General features: G+C 40.7%; 1 protein-coding gene across 6 annotated transcripts in view; it reads left to right on the forward strand.

The window, feature by feature from the left end:
• Positions 1-25,554, forward strand: part of FRY (FRY microtubule binding protein) — a 239,526-nt gene that overhangs the window by 161,951 nt on the left and 52,021 nt on the right. For all 6 annotated transcript variants that reach the window (XM_084527716.1, XM_084527717.1, XM_084527715.1 and 3 more), the window contains 10 exons: positions 862-1,016; positions 5,067-5,166; positions 5,510-5,681; positions 8,046-8,302; positions 9,265-9,411; positions 17,559-17,727; positions 18,485-18,575; positions 20,956-21,038; positions 24,247-24,397; positions 24,979-25,082. In XM_084527716.1, coding sequence (XP_084383842.1) covers positions 862-1,016; positions 5,067-5,166; positions 5,510-5,681; positions 8,046-8,302; positions 9,265-9,411; positions 17,559-17,727; positions 18,485-18,575; positions 20,956-21,038; positions 24,247-24,397; positions 24,979-25,082 — 1,429 coding nt within the window. The remainder of the gene's footprint in view (positions 1-861; positions 1,017-5,066; positions 5,167-5,509; positions 5,682-8,045; positions 8,303-9,264; positions 9,412-17,558; positions 17,728-18,484; positions 18,576-20,955; positions 21,039-24,246; positions 24,398-24,978; positions 25,083-25,554) is intronic.

Genomic DNA, 25,554 nt, shown 5'->3' on the forward strand with positions numbered 1-25,554 from the left:
GGCATGAGCTCAAAATATTTGTATTTCTATTTAGAGTACTTCCACCCACCTGCTTCAAGTTTCTGTGGAATAAGAATGCAAAATCCCTTCCTGCTCAGTGACATAGATACGGGTGAAACATATTTGAGTGAAAGTGAGTGGGTCAGACTTCCAAAGAAGTCAGGAACATAAATGATTCAGGAGAGGAAAGAGATCTTACTTCATTTTATTTTATTAAGAACACGATAGATTATTCTTGCCATTGTCTTGCCATTAATGTGAAGATGGGTTTCTCTGTTGACCTTGTTACTACTCAGTAATATTCCTATATTTATAGCTGATTGGACTATTTTTTTGAATAAGACTAGAAAGAAGGAGTAGATTGGTGGCATATTAAGTGGAGAGAGAGTACTAATCTTTCCCTTTGTGGTGCCTTGGGCTTTGACCTACTGAAGGAACACAAAGGCACAGCCCATGCCTTAGCCATGGTGCATTTGTAGCAGTGGTGGTCTCTGAATTAAGGTGCTACTACGTCTGTAGAGAGAGCTAATATCTCTGTTAGATCAGTTGATATAGTTGGATTAAGCAGACAAGTCTTCATACCCACAGGTTTGTAAAAGATACTGTTTTTCTTTGCCTGCCTTGCTTCTGTGTTAGTCAAAGGCAGGATAAACTTGGAAATGTATCACTTCAAGGAAGACACTTAAAGAAGGAAATAAACATGTAACAAATCAGTTAACCAATACATGTGGAAGTTGTCCAAAAACACCTATCAGATGTGTATTAGCTATTCCATAGATTCTGCTATTTTCCATGCTTCATTTTGGAAACCTCCTTTGAAAGTGTATTGTGAAAGTGTGTGTTTTGCATTTATATTCTCAGGTTCATCAGCTTGGATGTGAAGTAGTAGTCCTATTGCTGGAATTGAATCCTGATCAAATCAATCTCTTCAACTGGGCTATAGATCGATGTTATACTGGATCCTACCAGCTTGCTTCTGGATGTTTCAAAGCAATTGCAACTGTGTGTGGAAGCAGGTATTAATTAATTTGTAATTAGGTGTCTGTAATACATTATAGCAGATCTATAAAAGCAGGTTTGCTTTTTCTCAAACAGTTATATCTGGGTATATGCTGTATATTTCCACTCTTTGCTGATATAAACAGATTTAACTATCCCCAAACTGAAAAGTAATGTTTTCACTGCTAAACCTATTTCATTTTGGTTGTTCTTCTGGTTTGTCAGGCGTGAAGGATGAAGAAGAAAAACAATAGTTTAAGTGAAGTGATATGGGAAAAATGGGCAAAATGACAAACTATATTTTGAAGAATGCGGAAACTGGGCTAGAATATTCCTGCCCAAATGCATAAACTCATGCACAGCCAACTGGCATGCTCTTCTTGAACATACACTGAAATAGTCACCTGCAAAATTTGCTACTCATAGAGAAAAGGGACTGAGTATGAGTGTTGGCCTGGGGGCGCAATAACCCCAAGCAGAGCTACAGGCTGGGAGAGGAATGGTTGGAGAGCTGCCAGGCAGAGAAGGACCTGGGAGTGATGGTGGACAGTCGGCTGAATATGAGCCAGCAGTGTGCTCAGGTGGCCAAGAAGGCCAACGGCATCCTGGCTTGTATTAGGAACAGCGTGACCAGCAGGGCTAGGGAGGTGATCGTCCCCCTGTACTCAGCTCTGGTGAGGCCGCACCTCGAGTACTGTGTTCAGTTTTGGGCCCCTCGCTACAAGAAGGACATCGAGGTGCTTGAGCGGGTGCAGAGAAGGGCGACGAAGCTGGTGAGGGGCCTGGAGAACAAGTCCTACGAGGAGCGGCTGAGGGAGCTGGGCTTGTTCAGCCTGGAGAAGAGGAGGCTCAGGGGCGACCTTATCGCTCTCTATAGGTACCTCAAGGGAGGCTGTAGCGAGGTGGGGGTTGGCCTGTTCTCCCACGTGCCTGGTGACAGGACGAGGGGGAATGGGTTTAAGTTGAGCCAGGGGAGTTTTAGGCTAGATGTTAGGAAGAACTTCTTCACTGAAAGGGTTGTGAGGCACTGGAACAGGCTGCCCAGGGAAGTGGTGGAGTCACCATCCCTGGAAGTCTTCAAAAGACGTTTAGATGTAGAGCTTAGGGATATGGTTTAGTGGAGGGCTGTTAGCGTTAGGTTGGAGGTTGGACTCGATGACCTTGAGGTCTCTTCCAACCTAGAAAATTCTGTGATTCTGTGATTCTGTGATTATCAGATGATAGAAAGAATCACTTCTAGAATGGCAGTGATCAGATGTGCGTACAGCCACATCAGCTGCCTATACATTTTAAAATGTAAATAAAATAGAAGGTTCAGCTCATGATATGAAGAATTGTTATCCACATCTTTACATTATATCATCTCAGACAACCCTTGGAGACTGTATTGCTTTACATTCATGATTCTGAAAACAAAGTTATGTCCCTTTTAGAAGATGCTGCTATTACATGCATATTTGAAACCTGTGGCATTTTAATGCTATTTTCTTCAGGAAGATACAGAACAAACACAACATTTTATTTTGCAGCATAAACCTGTTTTCAATAGATTTGGCATGGCTTTTCATTCATTTACTTTATAAAAAGAAAAATGTTCTAAATGTTACTAGTTTAAAACAAACAAAAAAAACTTTGTTCTTTTTCTGACTTGCTTTGATTGGAGTACCTGTTCCTTTTCTATGCTCTGATATCACTGCTGCTAAATGCAAAGGAAATAATCTACATGAAGACACAATTAGAAAATTCTGCTTTTGTGTCAGGCCTTCAAAAAATCTTTTTTTTTTTTTTTCCAAGACCTTCCCCAAAAAATTATAAAGGAATTTAGTAGCAGTTAAAAAAAAAAAAGTTAGTTTGAATCTAATTAGCATCTGATTAATCTGAAAAATTTAGTCTTGTCAAAAATAATTTGGCAAGATGTATGGTCAGCATAGGTCAACAGAGAAATATGTGGGATATAGCAAATCAAAACAAGTCAAGTATTTCAGAATTTATTTTATCTATAAAACATTTTGTTCTCACAGGAACAACTAGACTATAGATAGTGTTATAGTGAGATTTCAAAAATATGAATGGAATTTTATGTTTGAAAATTCAGTTGTTTTAAGGGGTTTTTATGCTTAACAAATACATAAATATATCATTTCTTCAGCCTTTTTTTCTTCAAATTGCGTTACCACTGCCACTATGTCCTAAAAATTAATCACTCCTATGCCTACAGAAAAAAAATGAGAGTGATCTGCATGATTTTCTTTGAAGGGAAAGTCTTGATTTCTAACAAGTTGAGGATTTTTATTATTATATGAAACCTTATCACAGTTTTTCATCTATCATCTGTGAATAAGTATAGAAATACCATTATCTAGAGTACTTGTAAAATGAGCAGTAATTTATCTCACTGTTGATGTCTGTCTTTCTGCAAAGAATAAACAATCGGTGCCTTTCAGTTTATGGTTCTCCCATATATTACATCTGTCATTACTTCTATACATAATATGTTGTGGAATTGCACCACTCATGTAGCTGTAGATTGGTATAATGGAACAATTATAAATGTATATTCTGTAGGTTTTTTGTTACTTTTTCGAGAGGTATCTGCAGGTATTTTACAAGCTTTCAAACTCCTTAGAAGCACAGGACAACAATTTTAAAATGTGCCATAAGCACCTGAGGTAGATGAGTAAACAATAAAAGATACCTATGTAAAATAAAAGTTTTACCTGAAGGCACAACTGCAGTATCTCCACCTTTCTATTTTAAGACAAAGCATAATTATCAACGCTGTACATTTGATTTTATGTACATTAATTTATGTCTCTTAAGAAAAAGGAATGAATCCGTTTAACTGCAGAGGAACTGCTGAATGTTTGGTTTCTCGAAAACGCTATTACTTATTGAGATGCCTTGAGAGGATTTAATACTCCCAAAGTAGTTCCACAAATTTGTAAATATTGATATTTTTTTCATCTGAAGGAAGTCTCCACCAAACCAAAATTTTTCTAGTGTATTTTAGCTAGCTATTTTGCTATTTTTTCAGTAGGTAAGGTTTCTTCAAATTTCAATCCATGTATGCCTGACTTTACATTTTACTTGAATCCTTTTTAACTCTGTTTTTAAATTCTATTTTAGATTGATTAATATATACATTTTAGCTAGCTATTTGGTGGAGTTTGCAAGAGGATTCCTAACTTCTTTTTTGTTATTTTTTTTTAAACTTAGTGGAAGGATAAAGAGACAGCTGCAGAGCAGTACACATTGCAGCTACTATTTGAAATTGCCAAGAATGTCCCATGCCATGCATGTATTGGCCGTACTATTTAACACTAAAATGTGTTAGACATTCTGCAGTCATCCAGGAGCACAATAACACACATCTAGGTAGAGAAATTAAAGGTTCACAACTCAATCAGATGCATTTACAGAAAATCGTGGAAAAGCAGAAAATTATTTATTGAAAAAACAAATGATGTTATATGAGAATTTCTTTTCGAGCAGTATTCTCAAGTTAATATTTTAATATATTTTCCCATGCATTAAATGTTGACTGTACAGGTAGTAGACTTTCTGAGGCAGTCTTTTTGTTTACTCCTTGAAAACAATTTAGGTAGAATTTCTAACACGCGAATGTGCATTTTGGAAATAGTGTCTTTTTTCCAAAAGGACTGTTCTAATTGCAGCTTGCTTTAACAGGTAGCTTATCCCTGGAAATTTTTGCACTACCCATCTTCTCTCATGGGTGTTGGCCTGTTCTGTAAACAGTTTATATTATAAATTAAAGTGAATTGACAGTTATAGGCACAGGTATTGCATTTCTCACTGTGGGTAACTCAGTGCATTCCTAAGCATTAGTCTAAGGTAATTATAAATAATCCCTTCTTTCTTCTAGTTCACCAGATGGCCCTTTGATCAAGCAGCATGTATTCATAAGAGCTCCCTTTCCCATATTCTGGTAGTAGAACAGAGAAAAGAAAGATGACATTCTCTTTAGACCATATTACACACTAAATCAGAGTGAATATAATCTGCATTCCTCATCAACGTTCACAAAAATATGCTGTTTATTCTTCTAGGAACTATCCTTTTGATATAGTGACGCTCTTAAACTTGGTGCTGTTCAAGGCATCTGACACCAACAGAGAGATTTATGAAATTTCCATGCAACTTATGCAGGCATGTATCAGCTACTATTTTTTTTCTTTTTTTTTGCCAAATAACTAAATGCATGTACCCTCCTATCTTCTCAGGGGTCAGGGTGGGGGGTCGGGAGGGGTTGTGCGAACTTCTTATAAAGTACTGTTTATTGGCATTTTAGCTATTTTAGTTTTGTTTTGAAAATAAACAATTAGTTTTGTCTTGGGAACAGTTACATAAAAGTTAATGGGAAAAGATACGGTGTCTTTCAAATGTGGAGCATATAGATCACTCTCAGATATCTAAACTTAAAAGTCTGACATTTTCTGAATTATTGAATCTTACTGTCTCATTACATGGTTTGTTTTTGTCTCTTTCGTAGATTCTTGAATCAAAGCTTTTTGTTTATTCGAAAAAGGTAGCTGAGCAAAGACCAGGCAGTATCTTGTACGGTACACACGGTCCATTGCCACCCCTTTACAGTGTCTCACTTGCCCTTCTTTCATATGAACTAGCAAGGATGTATCCTGAACTTACCCTTCCACTTTTTTCAGGTACATGTAGCTGTTTGACTTATCTGCTTTACAGTTTTGTAAGAACGGTACGCTACTAAGGTATTTCCAGCTGTGAACAGCAATTGTGTTTATCGATGTAGGTTGACCTGATTTTATTCTGGTTCAGGTGAAATCAGATTTAGCAATGCAATATCTATTTCCTAGCAGTACTCATATAAAGTACAGGATAGCTATTTAAACACCTCAGCTGGGGGTTCAGTGCCATTTGTGTCCTCTTAGAGTAACCTTGAGATTACAAGGGCTCCAGATAGGTTAAAGTGACATTGGAAGATTCTTCTGTAATGGGTTCTTCTGTTAAGCACAGTGATACTTCTCATAGATATATCTGTATAGATGATAGCTGGGAGGACAGAATTCTTCATTTTATATAAACATGACTTTAACTTTGGGAAGATTGTATGCGTCCAGTTACCATTTACCAAATATTCAAATCATTCTGAAAGAGTGATCTCCACCTTCAGTTATTTGCCACATCTGCGTGTCATGAGCATCATTTTAATTTTATCAGAAATACATTTTGCCAGATTAATGAAAAAAAAGAATCATGCCTGCAGGAGCACCATTCAGAATATGACCACTCTGAGACCACTCCTGGGAACAACTACATTTTGAGACCTGTCTGCCGGTTTTAATCCATCTAGTGTGTTGCTCTAGATTTTAAATACCAGAATGCAATGTCTGTAATCATGGGAATTCTTACTGGATCTTAAGATTGCTTTGTGTTGTTTTTACTCAGTCTGCAGTGGCTGGAGGAAGGGTAAATGAGTAACACATCATCTGCCTCTTAGTGCGCAAGATGCCATGAATTATAAATTAACAGGAGTAAGGAAATTCTGGTGGCTTGTCTATCTTACAAAAGCAAATGTTGGTCATTAGTACTGTTATCTATTTATGTTGCTGTAGTGGCTATGTCATTTAACAGAACTCACATAAATAGCGCACATCACAGCCCCTTCCTATCTATCTAGAATCATAAGTGTCCTGGTTTCAGTTAGCACAGAATTAATTTTCTTCCTAGTAGCTGGTGGAATGCTGTGTTTTGGCTTAGAATGAGAAGAGTGCTGATAACACCCCGATGCTTTAATTGTTGCAGAGCAGTGCTTATACTAAGCCAAGGACATCTCAGCCTTTGCTCTGTCCTGCCAACGGGCAGGCTGGGGGGGTGCAGTAAGAGCTGGGAGGGGACAGGCCCAGGACAGGTGACCCAAACTAGCCAAAGGGGTATTCCATACCATCTGACGTCATGCTAAACAATATATAGGGGTGGCTAGCCGGGGGGAGGGGGCCGGACTGCTCGGGGTTAAGCTGGGCATCGGTCAGCGGGTGGTGAGCAATTGCATTGTGCATCACTTGTTTGTACATATTATTAGTAGTAGTACTATTATCATCATTGTATTATTATTATTATTATTATTATTATTATTATTATTATTTTCCTGTCTTATTAAACTGTCTTCATCTCAACTCACGAGCTTCACTTTCCATTTCTCTCCCCCGTCCCAGAGAGGGAGGGGGGAGGGTGAGCGAACGGCTGCGTGGTGTTTAGCTGCCAGCCGGGTTAAACCACGACAATAAGGAGAGAGAATAGTTTATGTCTTGAGGATTTTTAAAAACCAGGCAGTGAGGAAGGAAAGGAAATGTTAACTGTACTAATTTTACAATAGAATTCTAGTAAAGAGAGCTGATGTGGTTCATCTTGGCAGGAAGTCTGCCTCTGTGTTTCTTATTGCAGATTTCCCAAATCCCTCTGCCTTACAATTCTGGTTCTGTAAGCTTTGTGTGGCACTGTATTTATGTAGCATTCTTAGAGTGCCAGCCACCTATGAATTTTGTAGGCCTCCCCACAGGAAATAAAACTCCTTTTACCTCCAATACGTTTTTGTAAACTTACTGTAATCAGTGCCTTCAGATTTAAACTATAGTTTAGACATACAGAGGCTGATGAAACACTTGTCATTACACAGAACACTTTTGTATGTTTTCTATAATGCTCCAAAAGCTCTTGATATTCTAGAATAGCAGCCAGTACCTGAACTATCCTTTTGCCTCTTTACTGATATTCATTTCACTTAATACATAATATGGCATGGTAACAGCAGGTGATTTTCTGTTTCTAAGCCCAAACAATGTTAATTATTTTAGACAAGACCTGACCAATTTCTTGCTACTATTGAACATTAAATTAAAGTTTCTCTTCATGAAGAACATGCTTTTGTATGTTTCTTGTTTGCAAGGTGTAAACCATCAGGTAGTTTAACACGTCAGAAATCTGATTTGAACAGTGTATTTAATTAGTTTCCTTTATAAATTAACATGTAGTCTTTTTAACTTTTACTGTCTTAGAGGTAAGCCAGCGATTTCCGACAACACATCCAAATGGAAGACAGATTATGCTTACCTATCTCCTACCATGGCTTCACAACATTGAACTTGTAGACAACAGACTGCTCCTCCCTGGTTCAAGCCCTACCACCCCAGAAGATGAACTAAAGGACAAGGATGGGGAAATTGCAGTCACAAGTGGACTAAAAGGCAATGGCTGGGGCTCTCCTGAAGCAACCTCACTGGTTCTTAATAATCTCATGTATATGACAGCCAAGGTAAAAAAAATAAAAATAAAAATAAATTCAAACTTAAGTTTTGTAAGCAAAACGTACTTGGGTTTATGCCCTCTGATGCCAGAAATTTTGCACTGGAACAGTCTGTACTAATCATACACAAACTTCTTTTGGGAGGTTCACATTTTCTTTAAGGACAGTGCTAAGACTCTTTCAAAGCATGAACAGAAGTTGGAGAGGAACTAAGTTAGTTCACTCCTGCATTACCTACCAGGTTAATGTCCGAGGCAGCAGATGAAAGTTTATTCTGGGATGAGACTGAGCACCTGGAATTTTCCTGATGAAACTTTGTATTTTCTAAGAAATGCTTAAACATTCTTTAAGCCGGAGAGGCAGAGAAAAGACAAAATGACTATAAATTTCTAAAGTGTTTGCTTAAGCATTTTCTTGTGAAAGGGAAAGTATTTTACATCCTAGGTCATGGTAAAAGACCAGGGATTCCGTAAAGGGCAAAAGGATGGTGTTCCCATTAACCACATCCTGCAAAAGAGAGGAAAGCTGCTGCTTTCCAATGTGGAAGACACGAGCTGTTTAGTTCTTCATTCTGCTAGGACTTACGTAGGACAGAGGTACCAAATTGCTCAATACCATGAAGACTGAAACAGTTAGGTGCAGATATGCAGAAGCAGAACTTCAGTTGCTAGAACAACTGTAAAGCTGAAACCCAATGAAGTGCTGGATCACCTTTTGAACTTACATTCCTGCAAAACATTTCTTGCAATTTAAGTCCTTTTGTGGAACTGAACCTAAATACTTTTGCATACAATTTATGTTCCAAAGTCTGTCAGATGGCCATTAAAAATACTGTTCTGACACTTGTTGCACCCTTTTACTGTTCATTTTGCATGAGAAAATGCTCTAAAAGGATATGCCTTCAGTTTGGAAGTTTGCATATTTATATTCTGTATACATTTCAAGAAATGTGTGCCTATGATCCTTTACAGTATGGAGATGAAATTCCTGGACCGGAGATGGAAAATGTCTGGAACGCTTTGGCCAACAATGAAAAATGGAGTAACAACCTTAGGATAACACTGCAGTTTCTCATTAGCTTGTGTGGTGTTAGCAGCGATACCATCCTTTTACCTTATGTAAGTGTTTGCACTTTATTCACTATTGGTTGAATGGGTTTTAATGAAGAAAACAGCTGTCACCTGTAGAAAACACTTTTCTGTTTCAAGACTAAGAAATACATGTGTATTCCTAACCACAATGTACAAATTAAATCAGGGGAATAAACGAGCCAAGAAAATGAGAAATCAAGAAAGGAAATGAGTAGTGAGAACCTCTGCCAGTACAGCACACCTCATTTCAAGCAAGAAATTTTCCTTGCAAGCAAAGACTATCTTTGCTTGTCTGTGTGAGGGACCAGTAACAGGAACTGAGCATAAGTTGCCAAAATTAATGAAAAAAAAAAATAGATTTTTTTTTTGTCTCAAAGTTGCGTAAAAATATGCATTTTTACATGCATATTTAAAATTATATTACAAGACAGAATAGCTGTCCAGAGGTTAAATACCTTACATGAAAAATAAAGAGAAGTAAAAATGCTAAAAGCTTGTAATTTTTCTCAGTAGGAAATTAATTTACACCTCTACTAGTTACATTTTGGAAATCATTGAAACAATTAAGTTATATGATAAATTGAACGTAGCAGACAAATGTTATTAATATTCGTCTGTTGCAAAGATTTAGGTGTTCCTTCAGAAAAATGTGCAATTTTAAGAAGAAAGTGCAATCTCCTCCTTTAGGTGAATAAAGCTTCCTGGCGGACATCTCCAGAGGAGCAGCATCCCTAACCTTTATAAGCTCTTTACCACATCAGCTTTTGCCTTTGCATGCATGTCATGAGTTACATAACTGTTCCTGCAATGTGCAAGTCAAACTGTGCGGGATACTGTTATTATTCAAGTTAAAATAAAATCAGGGTTGCCTGAGAAAAGCAAGATAGTCCCATTCCCATGTGCCTTACTGCTCAGTTGCTGTGAGTAAGGGAATCTAAATTTAGTAAATTTTCCAGCACAATTGCGATATGCTGTTTTATTAGTTTGTCTCCTGTTGATTTCCATGAAAGAAATTATAAATGAATATTAATGTGATTAAACATCTAAAAAGCCTTATAAATATGCTTTGTTTACAGTTACTTAAATTACACTTTTCTTCAAGTGTTTATGCTGACTGCTAAGAATAATAGAACAAAGGAAATATGGAAGACTATAAAAAAATTCATGATGTTGTTTTTGCATACTAGACATCCTGTTGGTTTCCATTTATTTGCAGGGTCTACTGCTTCATTTTATCGTTCAGTACATGTATATGCAAAGGCAGTGGTGCTTAGCTAAGTAAGAGGAATGATTTTAAAGTGGAATTGCTGTAAGAACAAGCTCACAGTTTATATGAGAAGAAGATATAGGTTTAGATCCTAAATGTCTTGAGGGTAATGAAGATCTTTCCATCAACTGTGAGCTTTCAACACATCCTTTTCCCAAAACTGTTGCTTTCCTCTAGCTGTGAGCAGTCAACCCAACTCTCCTAACTATTCATAGCACTTCTCCTTCTCCAAAGTCTCTCCAAACCCCTTTATATCAAAGCCTTGGCCCTCACAGGCCTGTCTTCCTCCAGGACAGGACAGTCCTCCTGCTCAGCACCTACTGTCTTGCCTGTGGGACTTTTCTGCTATTCCTTCCAGGCTTCTGGCTGCTGTTAACAAGACCATCAGGTGATGGCAGCTGACAATGTTCCTGCGTTTTCTTCCACACCGTTAGTCTTCATTTTATAACATTGATTTAAAAGGCTGATTCTCAGATTTTGCAAAATCTGAACAAGTCTTCTGCAGGAACTTACAGCCTGACTGTGCTTGTGAGTCGCCCTTTAATTGTAGCTTTGTCTTGAGTAGGAAAATACACCAGGCTTATCACACGCATCTGCTCAGTGTTTTGATAATGCCCTGGAGTTTACAGATAAGGAATCATACTTGACTTTGTTAACTATACAAGACTGCTGATACCATAAACATGTATCTCCAATTAGCATGTAGATAACATATACACTTTAGCAAATAAAGATAATTCAAACAGTTTATCAGCACTGTTCCAGCTCACCTGGGCTCAAAAGACCATGCAGTTGCACGATTGCCAGTTTACTCAGCTCTTCGTGGATCCCTCTGTGCCTAAGGCAGTCACCAGCTGCTTCATGCCTTCAGCCATCTGTTCTGCTTATGTGGGCCCAAGCCAAAAGAATGCCTTCACTCCTTTCCTTTTTTTTTTTTTTTTCTTTTCCAAGCAGCTAAATTCTTTGTTTCACCTTTTTTTCACCATTCACTTTGTTTCACCATTTGCCGAGGCGATCGGCTCCGGGGCAGACGCGTTCTGCAGCGGAGCGGGGGATCGGGCCAGGCAGGGCTAATTTTGTCCGGCATCGAGCCTACTTGAGGGAGCCGCCAGGACCCGGCAGCCCTCGTGAGGGAGGCTGACGAGGCGAAGGCGGAGCCAGCAGCGTCAGCGGCGGGCTATTTAAATCGGGACCCACCGCCATTTCACTGCCATTTGCCGAGGCGATCGGCTCCGGGGCAGACGCGTTCTGCAGCGGAGCGGGGGATCGGGCCAGGCAGGGCTAATTTTGTCCGGCATCGAGCCTACTTGAGGGAGCCGCCAGGACCCGGCAGCCCTCGTGAGGGAGGCTGACGAGGCGAAGGCGGAGCCAGCAGCGCCCCCTCCCCAGCCCTTCAAAAGCAGCCCTTAGGGAGCGCGAGCGACCAGGAGCGCGGCGACCAGGGCGGGCAAACAGGGCGTGGCGCGTCAGTTCGCGCAGGAAGGGCAGAGCGCTCCCCCTACACACAAACAACACCTCGTTAACAACAGCCGTAATTAGGCGATAATGGTCGCCACCAGGCACGGCGCGCTCTCCAGAAAGCCGGTACACACGCAGACCGACTACCCGTTAAAAAATGCCGCAGTTCAGGTCACCGGATGCAAGGAGTGTCTGAGCCTGTTGCTGCCATCGGCGGGAGGCAGAGAAACTGCATGCGTGAGGTGCGAGCAGGTGGATGACCTGGTCCGCATGGTGGCGGAGCTCAAGGAGGAGGTGGAGAGGTTGAGGGCCATCAGGGAGTGTGAGCGGGAGATAGACTTCTGGAGTAACTCCCTGCAGGGCCTCAAGGGGAGGTGCCGAGGTGAGACTCCCCAAATGGGGGCGGACCCCCTGCCCTGTCCCCGTCGGGCAGAGGGAGGGGATCTGGGAGCTGAGGAGGAATGGAAACAGGTCCCTGCTCGACATCGCAGGCGATGCTCTCCCCTTCCGGCCCCACCTTCCCAGGTGCCCTTACACAACAGGTTTGAGGCCCTAGAGATTGAGAGGTCGGTGTGTGAGGAAGAGGTAGCAAATGTTCCCAGGAGGATGCCTGGGGCGAGGAGGTCCACTCCGCGCCTCAGGACTGCCTCCACCAAGAAAGACAGGAGGGTTATTGTTGTTGGTGACTCGATTCTTAGGGGAACAGAGGGCCCTATTTGTCGGCCTGACCCTACCCGTAGGGAAGTCTGCTGTCTCCCTGGGGCCAGGGTCAGGGACGTTGCCAGGAAGCTTCCTAACCTGGTACGCCCCTCTGACTACTACCCCCTTTTGATAGTCCAGGCGGGCAGTGATAACATCGAAGAGAGAAGCCTCAAGGCTATCAAAAGGGACTTTAGGGGAATGGGTCAGTTAGTGGATGGAGCGGGAGTGCAGGTGGTGTTTTCATCCATCCCTATGGTGGCAGGGAGGGGTTCAGAGAGGACACGGAAAGCCCACCTGTTAAACACGTGGCTCCGGGGCTGGTGCCAACGCAGAAATCTTGGGTTTTTTGATCATGGGGCACTTTACTCAGCACCTGGCCTGATGGCCGCAGACGGGTCCCTATCTTTTAGGGGAAAAAGGATCCTGGGCCAGGAACTGGCAGGGCTCATTGAGAGGGCTTTAAACTAGGTAGGAAGGGGGATGGGGCTGAGGCTAGGATTGTTGGGGCTGTGCCAGGGGGAACAATGGCAAGGCCGGAGGATAAGGCAATGGCCCAGCTGAAGTGCATCTACACCAATGCACGCAGCATGGGTAACAAACAGGAGGAGCTGGAAGCCATCGTGCAGCAGGCAGGCTACGACTTGGTTGCCATCACGGAGACGTGGTGGGACCAGTCTCATGACTGGAGTGCTGCAATGCCTGGCTATAAGCTCTATAGAAGGGACAGGCAGCATAGAAGGGGTGGTGGTGTGTCTCTCTATATTAGAGAGTCTTTCGAGGTTGTAGAACTCGAGGTTGGGAATGACAAGGTCGAGTCCCTTTGGGTTAGGATCGGCAGGGACAACAAGGCTAGTGTCCTGGTCGGGGTCTGCTATAGACCGCCGAACCAGGATGAGGAGACGGATGAGGAATTCTACAGGCAGCTGACAGAGGTTGCAAAATCATCAGCTCTTGTACTCGTGGGGGACTTCAACTTCCCTGACATATCCTGGAAGCACAACACAGCCCTGAGAAAGCAGTCTAGGAGGTTTCTGGAGAGCGTGGAAGATAGCTTCCTGACACAGCTGGTTAGTGAGCCTACCAGGGGAGGTGCCCCGCTAGACCTTCTCTTCACAAACAGAGAAGGACTGGTGGAGGATGTGATTGTCGGGAGCTGTCTCGGGCAGAGTGACCACGCAATGGTGGAGTTCACTATTCTTGGCGAGGCCAGGAAGGGGACCAGTAAAACCGCTGTATTGGACTTTCGGAGGGCTGACTTTGAACTGCTCAGGACACTGGTTGGTGGAGTCCCTTGGGAGGCGGTTCTGAAGGGCAGAGGGGTCCAGGAAGGCTGGGCGCTCTTCAAGAGGGAAGTCTTCATGGCGCAGGAACGGTCTGTCCCCACGTGCCCAAAGACGAGCTGGCGGGGAAGAAGACCGGCCTGGCTCAACAGAGAATTGTGGCTTGATCTTAGGAGGAAAAAGAGGGTTTATAAGCTTTGGAAAAGTGGGCAGGCCACTAAGGAGGACTTTAAAGAAGTAGCGAGGCTGTGCAGGGACAAAATTAGGAAGGCCAAAGCTCATCTGGAGCTCAATCTGGCTACTGCCGTTAAAGATAACAAAAAATGTTTCTATAAATACATCAACACAAAAAGGAGGACTAAGGAGAATCTCCATCCTTTACTGGATGCGGGGGGAAACTTAGTTACAAGAGATGAGGAAAAGGCGGAGGTGCTCAATGCCTTCTTTGCCTCAGTCTTTAGCGGCAATACCAGATGTTCTCTGGATACCCAGTACCCTGAGCTGGTGGAAGGGGATGGGGAACAGGATGTGGCCCTCATTATCCATGAAGAACTGGTTGGTGACCTGCTACGGCACTTAGATGTGCACAAGTCGATGGGGCCGGATGGGATCCACCCAAGGGTACTGAGGGAACTGGCAGAGGAGCTGGCCAAGCCACTGTCCATCATTTATCAACAGTCCTGGCTATCGGGGGAGGTCCCAATCGACTGGCGGCTAGCAAACGTGACGCCCATCTACAAGAAGGGCCGGAGGGCAGACCCGGGAAACTACAGGCCTGTCAGTTTGACCTCAGTGCCAGGGAAGCTCATGGAGCAGATCCTCCTGAGAGTCATCATGCAGCACTTGAAGGGGAAGCAGGCGATCAGGCCCAGTCAGCATGGATTTATGAAAGGCAGGTCATGCCTGACGAACCTGATCTCCTTCTATGACAGAGTGACGCGCTGGGTGGATGAGGGAAAGGCTGTGGATGTGGTCTACCTTGACTTCAGCAAGGCTTTTGACACTGTCTCCCACAGCATTCTCCTCAAGAAACTGGCTGCTCTTGGCTTGGACTGGCGCACGCTTCGTTGGGTTAGAAACTGGCTGGATAGCCGGGCCCAAAGAGTCGTGGTGAATGGAGCCAAGTCCAGTTGGAGGCCAGTCACTAGTGGCGTCCCCCAGGGCTCGGTGCTGGGGCCGGTCCTCTTTAATATCTTCATCGATGATCTGGACGAGGGCATCGAGTGCACCCTCAGTAAGTTCGCAGATGACACCAAGTTAGGTGCGTGTGTCGATCTGCTTGAGGGTAGGAAAGCTCTGCAGGAGGATCTGGATAGGCTGCACCGATGGGCTGAGCTCAACTGTATGAAGTTTAACAAGGCCAAGTGCCGGGTCCTGCACCTGGGGCGCAATAACCCCAAGCAGAGCTACAGGCTGGGAGAGGAATGGTTGGAAAGCTGCCAGGCAGAGAAGGACCTGGGAGTGATGGTTGATAGTCGGCTGAATATGAGCCAGCAGTGTGCTCAGGTGGCCAAGAAGGCCAACGGCATCCTGGCTTGTATTAGGAACAGCGTGACCAGCAGGGCTAGGGAGGTGATCGTCCCCCTGTACTCAGCTCTGGTGAGGCCGCACCTCGAGTACTGTGTTCAGTTTTGGGCCCCTCGCTACAAGAAGGACATCGAGGTGCTTGAGCGGGTGCAGAGAAGGGCGACGAAGCTGGTGAGGGGCCTGGAGAACAAGTCCTACGAGGAGCGGCTGAGGGAGCTGGGCTTGTTCAGCCTGGAGAAGAGGAGGCTCAGGGGTGACCTTATCGCTCTCTATAGGTACCTCAAGGGAGGCTGTAGCGAGGTGGGGGTTGGCCTGTTCTCCCACGTGCCTGGTGACAGGACGAGGGGGAATGGGTTTAAGTTGAGCCAGGGGAGTTTTAGGTTAGATGTTAGGAAGAACTTCTTCACTGAAAGGGTTGTGAGGCACTGGAACAGGCTGCCCAGGGAAGTGGTGGAGTCACCATCCCTGGAAGTCTTCAAAAGACGCTTAGATGTAGAGCTTAGGGATATGGTTTAGTGGAGGGCTGTTAGCGTTAGGTTGGAGGTTGGACTCGATGACCTTGAGGTCTCTTCCAACCTAGGAAATTCTGTGATTCTGTGACCTTTTATACCTGCATTTTCTTTAAGCACATTTTTTTTCCCAGAGCCCCAGTGTAAATTGCTCAGCAGTTCTTTCTTTCACATGTGTATTGAAAGACTCCTTAAAATATTTACAGTTCAGAAACCCCTTCAGCAGAAACTCTTACTGTAGGGAATGTGACCTCTTCTGGGGTGAAAGCAGTTGGAAGTGGCACCACGAGCCCAACTAGAAATAAGCCTCCAAAAGGAAGTGGAATTGTATTTGGAAAGTCCCTAGGAGATTATAGAACAGTAGTTTAAAAAAAGAATGTATGTGTCCATTTTCTCTACTTATAAAAGAAGAAAAAAAAAAAAAAAAGGAAAGAGAAGCACTCAAGAAGTTATTTTAATGGAAGTAGTTATAAGAAAAAAACTTACTTGGTGAGGCCAAAAGGCAGTTCAGTCCAGTGTATTATACTATAAGTATCTGTTTAGGGACATCCTTAAAAACAAAAAGGCAAGCACAGGAGGGTGCTTCCCCATATGGTTTCACAGCTCCAACAATTTATGAAACAAAATGTTTTTGAGCCAGAGATAGTCTTCACTTTTAATAGCTATCCATTTTCTCTTCAACAATTCAGTCTAGTTTTATGTCAATATCTAAGAAGTCCTTATTGCTGCTGTGCATACAATAAGGTTTGAGTAAGGTCTTGTCAAATAACAAAAAAGTTGTAGCTTTTTTTTTCCAGAATATCTGTAAATTATACTCTCTCAAATCTTTCAAGTAAGTATGCTAGAAGTCTACCTGCACAGTTGCTTAGCTTTTTTACCATGTACTATCACTTCAATTACAAATATAAGTAGCTACTGAGAACCCGACCTATTCTTTGTGGCTACAGCTACCTATCTCTCATATCAACCATATCTGGAAATACAGGCATGAAATTTTGGGTGGATCTAGCTTTCTCTATGAGAACTTTGCTCCATGCAAGATAGTAAGATTTATGTTCAGTGTTAATCACATATGCTTAAACTATAAATCACTGAGCATGATTCAGAGTTAAAGCTGATGCTCTTAAATGATGGGTACAAAATTAGTTAGTTTTGTGTATGTGTGCTATACAGTTATGTATCTAAACGGATGATTTGTGGATGGTAATCAAAAACTTTTGGGTATTTAGAACACAGATTCACTCAGTTGGGGAAATGATCTTGAAATTAAAGCAAGCAGTTGTACTTCGCTATGAACAAGATGGATGCACTTGTGCAGTTACGTGTCTGTCGAGCAGTAACATTTGCATTCAGTACTGTAGGGTATCATGTATTGATTTCTTTGTAAATTCACTTTGGACAGAGTTTAATAACTGAAATTTTCTTCTCTAGATAAAAAAGGTTGCCATCTATCTCTGTCGCAATAATACGATTCAAACAATGGAGGAGCTTCTTTTTGAGCTGCAGCAAACCGACCCAGTGAACCCAATAGTCCAGCACTGTGATAATCCTCCGTTTTACCGTTTTGCTGCCAGTAACAAAGCCTCGGCTGCAGCTTCTGGTATGATCTAAGTATGCATGTCAGCTGTGTTCTCCTGTTCTTTCCGGTCTCCTTGTCTTTGAAAAAAAAAATAATCTCCTAATTACATTTGCACATATTCAGATCTGTATATATAAAGTACAAGTTTCAGAGCCTTTTTGTGCATCTAAATTACAGTTCTTTTTCATTCCTAATGTTTTGTCAACAGGGGTTTACAACCTACTTAACTGTTTTAATAGGATGTTGCCAGTGTTTGGTGTGGTTCACAACTTGGATGATGTGGTTCTTCTATCACTAGTTTTTCAGAACAAGAAGTCACTGCCAATGCTGTCATCATAGCAGATACACCAAAGCAACAGTCTACTGAAAACTGAGAGATTCAACTGTGTGGCAATTTCATTTTCAAAGGCCTGAGGCTTTTTCAAAGCTGCTGTTGACAAAGCTACATAAGAGACACCCACCCCAAATTCAACAATGTCAATATTTTGCCAAATTCTTGAAAAACAATAGATTAGGTCGCCTGAGAATGAATTTAGTTCAAGGAGTGGAAGAGCGTCACTATGTTAATCTGCCCCTCAAGGCGTGCAAACTGGATCATTCATCCATGCAAGCAGGTCCTGCTTTGTAGAGGTGTCATTGTTAATTCATTTGTTCAGCTGTTGTTTTAGCAGGATGATCACTTTGTCTGTGGCTACTAAAGAAAGTTATAGGCTTTTATTGCTTTGCAAATACTCTCTGCTGTGTGTACCAGGTGTGCTTATTGACATCTCACCTACAGGAACCACATCGAGCAGTAACACTGTTGTAGCTGGCCAAGATAGTTTTCCTGATGCAGAAGAGAACAGAATTGTGAAGGAGACTGATGAAAGGTTTGTGACATTTTTTCTCCAAAATATATGCATTTTTCTGGGCTAAGAGGTGGATCTTGGGCAAAGTTCTGCTTGTTTTGTGGGGGATTCTGATGCTTAGACTGTAGTATGCAAGTTTACATCCACGATTGCAAGGACGCCTGCTTTTTCTGGATAAAGTGTCTTAGGAAAATTGTGTAAAGTATTTTGCTTTGAAACTATAGTCTTTTACTACATATGGTACATACTGACAAGTGATGGAGTAAATGCAAAGCTTAAAGGCTGTCGGATTCTCCAGCACAGACATATGCATTTTTTCTCTTACTGAAACCCTCTTACTTTTGTAAGATAACATTGAATGAATATTAATAGCATTAATTAGTAAGCATATTAGTATTACATTATTAGCCAGTTCTTCCTGATAGTAAGTAGTATCACTTCAGTGGACCAATCCACCTTCCAGAGGTTAAGGGCTTAGCGGTACAGAAAAAGTTGTGTGAGCAAACATTTCTGTACTTCAGAGTATATTGCGTATGTGTGTATGTAGTGTGTAGTTAGATTTCTTTTTAGTTGAGTTGCAGGTAATTTGAATAAACTTCGTTCCTGGTATACTTCGAATCCGTGTTTTCAGGGTTTTTTATCTTCTATAAATTATATAAAAGAAGATTTATGATATTCAAATCTTCCAGAGACTACTGATAAAACTTAGAAAAAAATGAAAAATATGTTTTTTGAATTCATTGCTGGCATTTACAAAGACATTTGCCAAAGACAGTAGAAATGTCAGGTACACCTGTATTTCAAAACTGATCTATCAATCTTAGAACATCTGACTTCATGCATCAAGATGTTTACAGAAAGTAATAGACTGAAAACCAACTATTATCATAAACGTGGGCATTTTTGGAATAACACAAAACTAATCAGACGATACGGATATTTTTATGTTGGAGCCAAATGACGTAAAATGGAAGGCTGAAAAGCCTTTGAAGTACCTCTGAGTGATCTGGAAATTTTTGTGTGTGTGCAAGTTCAGCTTTATTGGGCTGTAGCATAAATTTACAAGAAAATATTGCATTAACTTTTGCTGTAGTGTTTAAATTTTTGACAGATGCTATAATGTTATATCAATGCCTGCCATCTTACATAGTGAATCATGACTTTAATATAATTCTCTGTTAGATTGTTTTAGAAAGTATTTTTGTGTAAAAAAATCTGCCCTGCTCTCAAGCCATTTCTATGACCTGTTTTCTCTACTTGTTTCATAACAGACGGTTTGTCTCTGAATATTTCTTCTTTTTTTTTTCCCTTAACTTTATTCTACTTTTATCTTTTTTAGCAGTTTAAGTATGCTAGATAAATATGTCAGTAATTGTCAGTTTGTATATATTTTCTAAGGGTATATGCTAAAACACGGAAGAACCAGATACTGGAAAGACAGAAAATGTCAGAATTAGTGACAGAAGATGGCTCATGATGTGTTTTTGTCACCTCCACAATTAATTTATTGTGCCCTAATTAGATAGGCATGCTTTGGAAACAGCTTAATATATGAAAGGATAATGAAATGCCCTGCAATATGTATGCACAGTAGTAAGAAACCAAATTTTGCACAACCTTCAACGTGGCTTTGTTTGATACAGTTGTTTTAACACAGTTATTTGTAATTAATTTCCTACTTTTGCATAAGCTTTGCATTTGCATAAGATGTTTTTACATCATCACTAGTGTGATCCTCCAGCATGGCTCCTCTCACTGCCACTGCACACCTGATGACAGTGACAGCACAAGGAGGTGGTGGAAGCACAAGATCATCAGTTAAATTAGTTTGTCGTGGATCTGTGGCAGATTTGAAGGCAGTTGAGAACAGTTTTTTCTGGCTCTCGTATCCTTTGACTCCTCTGCTAGATATGCTCTTGCAGTTGCTGGATCATCCTATTGAAGGGTCATCTGCTGCAGTTCTTGCTGCTTTGATAACTGTGTGGGCTTGACTTCAGGCTATTCAGTCAGTTACTGGTTTAGCAGGTTGCCAGAATTTTGCCCGTGAACATGGGCTGTGACAAAATCCTCACAATGAACGGTTTATACCCAGTCCAGCCTTAGCACAGTTTCTTGCTTCAAGAAAAGCAGCCATGTGCAGCAGGAGAATTTCCCCTCTGCTGAAATGTAAAAGCTTGTGACACAGCAGCACAGTGTCAGAGCTTCTCAGAAACTTCTTGTTAGAATCCATTTTTCTGGAAGTAAGTAACAGCATGTTCAAATTTCTGTCTATTCCCATTTAAAAGTGTATGCATAAGGAAATGCTTTTTTTTTTTTTTTTTTTTTTATAAAGTAAGCATATATAGCCCAGATGTTTAATGTCAGTCTACGTTTTTAATAAAGATTTTTCTTGTATTTGAAGGTTCAGTAATGTAATCAGAGCACATACTCGACTAGAATCAAGGTACAGTAATAGCTCTGGAGGATCTTATGATGATGACAAAAGTAAGTTCTATTATTCAATTTGATGAAATTTCTGGTATTTGGTGGGAGAGGAAAACATTCTTTTGAACGGGGGAAGCTCTGTTTAACTTTTGTGTAAACAGCAATGCAGCATCACCATGTAGGGAGTGTCCCTATTTTCCCTTCATACCTCATTTATTTCCTTTGTTTAACCATGGGCTCAGTCAAACCTACTTAAAGGCAAGGGAACTGAAGGCAGCAGAAGAGAATCCTCTAGACAGTAACACATTGAACCATGCATAGCAAGGTGAAAGACATCCAAGAGCATTACAGCAAGTACTTTGAATTGTGCCCTTCACCAGTATTTCCCTCCAATTTTTTCCCTCTATTTTATGAACATGGCAAAATGAATGAGGAGTTTCCAGAAATGAGGCCTTATCTCTTCTTAACTTTTCTCTGCTGTCTGCGTCCAGTTTCTGGCTGCATTATGCAAAACTGTGATAGAGGGAAGAATGAAATAGAGCTTCTGAGCACACTTGTTGTTCTTTATATATTTCTGATGAACAGACTATAAATGGACCCTTGAAGCTGAGCAGAGATTCCAAAGGAAACCAAGATATTTCCATCAGCTGTTCAATTACAGTGTAAATTTGTTGGATTGGCCTAAATTAATTTCTGGAGTGAATCATAAGGAAGCAAATCTACAGAGTTTGATAAGCCCTAACCAAATGTAAAAAAGGCAAGACCTTTTTATAGACTTTCATCTCTGGCTTAATAAAGCTAGGTGAAATAACATAGAGGCCATACAGTCTTTCCTTGGTGCGACGGATACCAGTTTATGACAGCATTTTGACACAGAAAGTCACAATCTTATATATTCTTCCAGCCAAATATGTTTTAGCAATATTTTTCAGCAAAACATGGTTAATACTTTCAAATGCAAAAATACAGGGTGATTTTATCTTTATCCATTACTATTTTTCATAATAATGAAGTAAAATATTTACAAAATACTGTATACGTACATCCTGCAGTATTTGTATACCCCAAAAAGTGCTCAACATATTAAACTCAGTGTCTTTTACTACAGTTCTCTTGTTCATCTAATGGTTTTCTACTGCTGCAGCTACTAAAAATTCTTCAGCAGATGTTAACTGGACCACCAGTGCTAAGCTGATCTGCATGAGCAATCTTTCAAAACAGAACAATGTTTATTTTAGAACATTCTTCACAAGTAGCTGGTTTTGATGAGGGTTTGGGTAATAAAAATTTTTTAAATACTGACATTTTCTCTGGGTCTTTTGGAATGTGTCCTTCAACTGCTGTGCAAATGGTTTTTCTCCTGCCTGTACCTGCAAACTTTATAGTACTGTGAATATTTATGCAAGGTTTGCTTCTCACAGGGATTTCTTTCACAGATACATGAATACCTACATGTAAAATAAAATTCATTTTACTTAACTACTGACATTTATATAGATATCTGAATAAAAAGGGTAATTCTTATGTCATTTATCATGCTGGAATATAAATAATGCAACCTCCATTAAGAAAGTGCAACTTGCACCCTCTGGCAGACAGCCCAGGCAGCTAAGGAGTTGGTGGTATGGCTTATGTCTTATCTCCAGCCTACTTGAGCATAAATGCATTGCTGAGGGTATAAATAGGAAACATAACTCGTCAGCACAGAAACTCTCTTGTTCGGGCAAAGATTGTATGTTAAGGTGCAAAGTACTTCTTTTTTTTCTTTTTTTTTTTCTCAGTCCTTACTTAAACCCATGAAAACATAAGTGAGGAACTAGGTCTTAGTGTAGACTTTATGAAGCAGTTTTATGTGAAACACTTAAACTGGCACGGTGCTTTTTATGTGAAAAGCATTTGGCAAACATCTGTTTAACCCTCAGAAGATGAAAATGTGCACTTGTTATACTTTGCTACTTTATTGGGTCCATTTATTCTGCTCTATCAATAACCAATACATCATCCTCCAGAAGATGAGAGAAACAAATAGCAGTCTAAATCCTAAAGAACTGAAGCATTCCTTGAAAGACGAACACTGAAGAGTGGAAATGATAAAGATGGTGTTTTAGTACCAATTGTAGAAGTAGCTGAAGGGTTCCTGGAGATCTGGAAAGCTGAAGACATTTTGTCCAAATAAAAAGTTGGTTCTGATACTTCTCTAGACATCAAAACAGTGTTGTGTTCTGTGGCAAAGCCAACAAGCACCATGTACATGCTGTAAAATAAAGGCTGAGGAGAATGGTGAGAGTTACAAACCTACATGAAATGCAGAAGGGTAGAAACAAAACAAAACAAACAAAAAAATAACGCTCTCACTACAAATTCATGCAGTGAGTCCTCATGCATTATCCTTATTCAAAAGGATAGTGCTTAGTTATATGTCAAGAATAGGCCTGGTAAGGATACTTTCCATGGCTGTGTATCATGGACTGCCAGACCTGAGAAATAAAAATGACCAATGGGAAAATCATTAAGAATGAAAGGGAATAAAATGCAGGAGAGATGAACACAGATATGCAGCCGGGAAAAGACAGAAAGTGATGGAAATAACTTACCGGACCCACATTATTACAGATAAGCAGGTGGAAAAAAATCTATCATTTTAAATTTTTAAATATTTTAAATATTTAAATATTTAAATATTTTTTAAAAATCAGCTTATTTACATACTGCAGTTGTCCTACTGAAGCAAAGTTAAATATATATTTAAGAAATTCAATAGATAATTCATCCCTACTAAAAAAAAATACCATGCTGAAGATGGTTTTCACATTCCTTGTGTCTCTCCTAATTCAGGACATTTACTTTCTGCCTTTGTAGCATTGCTCAGCAGGGTACTGGTCAGGAGCTGCAAGAATAAGTCACTGGTACACAGCTCCTTGCAGCAGATGGCTTCCAACAGCTTCGTTGGCTGAACTTTCCTCTCGTTTCTGAAGAGAAAGTCTGTTGCTTGTTGCTTTGTGATCTGGATCCAAAGCTACTAAGTGACAGCGGGGATTCAGCTGCAGCTCCTACAATTCACTGCTGTCTGTGTGGAATCTGTTTAATTTCCAGCAGCGTGGAACAGGGATTAAAAATGCATCACTTGTTATTGAACACAGGAATTTGCAAACCTAATGTCTTCTTATCACATTATTCCAAACAGCTGAGCTGATGGATTAGCGTAAACTTTATTTTATTATTTCTTCAAAATGGGTAACCAGACTCGATTTAATACTTTTCTGTGCAGATGATCCTGTTTCTCCGTACACAAGCTGGTTGCTGAATATAGTTGAAACCAAACAACCACATCCCCTGCCCATGCCATACAATGGAGGATGTTGGGCACCACTTGTGGATTACCTCCCAGAAACTATCACACCCCGGGGACCCCTTCATAGGTGAGCAGTTCCTCATTCTGACATTTCAGACAGCAAGGTGCTTCCTCTTACTAGTTGGCCAACACCATATCAAACTGTCCCACCACTCAGAACATCTGAAAATCACTCTTCAGTTTTCTGTTTATTTCCTGTACTAATTCCTGTGTTAAAATGCAATGAAGGTTTGCAGTTCTGCTAGATTTGTACCAGAATGTCTGTTTACAATGTAGGACATCACTTTATGATAAGAGTCAAACTGAAGCAATAAAGACTAAACAGAAGAGGAAAATTTGTCTTTCTCAAGCTTCTGTGGCTGTTACTCATAGCACATTTTTCCCCTTTATTTTTTATTCTAATGAGGCTATGCCTATTCTGAAATTCCTCTTTTACATAATTTGTATTGACATTAACTGTGTTCTTTTCAGTAATGGGTACTTACCTGCTTAATACTGTAACTAAGTTACTTCAATATTAATCATATTGACAAATGCTACACATTTGAGAATGTTGAGATTCTTTATTTCTTATGAAATAATAGTTGGCATCTTGCTCTTTTCTCGCCTCCAGGGGGTTTCAAACTGACCCTGTGATTCAATTTCCAGGTGCAATATTGCTGTCATCTTCATGACTGAGATGGTAGTGGACCACAGTGTAAGAGAAGACTGGGCCCTTCACCTCCCTTTGTTGCTACATGCTCTCTTTTTGGGTAAGACCAGCAGAACAAAAAAGAAAGTATAAATGTACTCCATTCCTTTTACTTTAGTTTTAAGTAAGCTATGGAGTTTTGTTTCTTATTATGATTTCTTTATTATGATTTCCTAAAAAAAAAAAAGGCCTGAGGCAATTACAGTTTGTCAGTCTCAAAACTTTGAAGCTTGTGAATATTTTAGCCAATTTCACTCAAGTTTGAGAGATGGGTAGAAGTTTGAAGATGACTGACTTCTAAAATATCTATAAAACATCTATAAGAAATGTAGGGCCCACCTAGGAGTAAGACAGATGAAACTGATCTTTTGTATGTTCTTATTTGTGATGGGCAGCTGGCCAGTCTGTGTGTGTTTTATATGTGGACTACACACACAAATGCCATCTCTTGCCTTTGCAAAAATATTATGTAAGAGAGCCAACATTAGTGTACTGCAGAGATAGTGAGGGTAGGACATGGATCACTGGAAAAT

Source organism: Aythya ferina (assembly GCF_964211825.1).
Source record: "Aythya ferina genome assembly, chromosome: 1".
Taxonomy (NCBI): domain Eukaryota; kingdom Metazoa; phylum Chordata; class Aves; order Anseriformes; family Anatidae; genus Aythya; species Aythya ferina.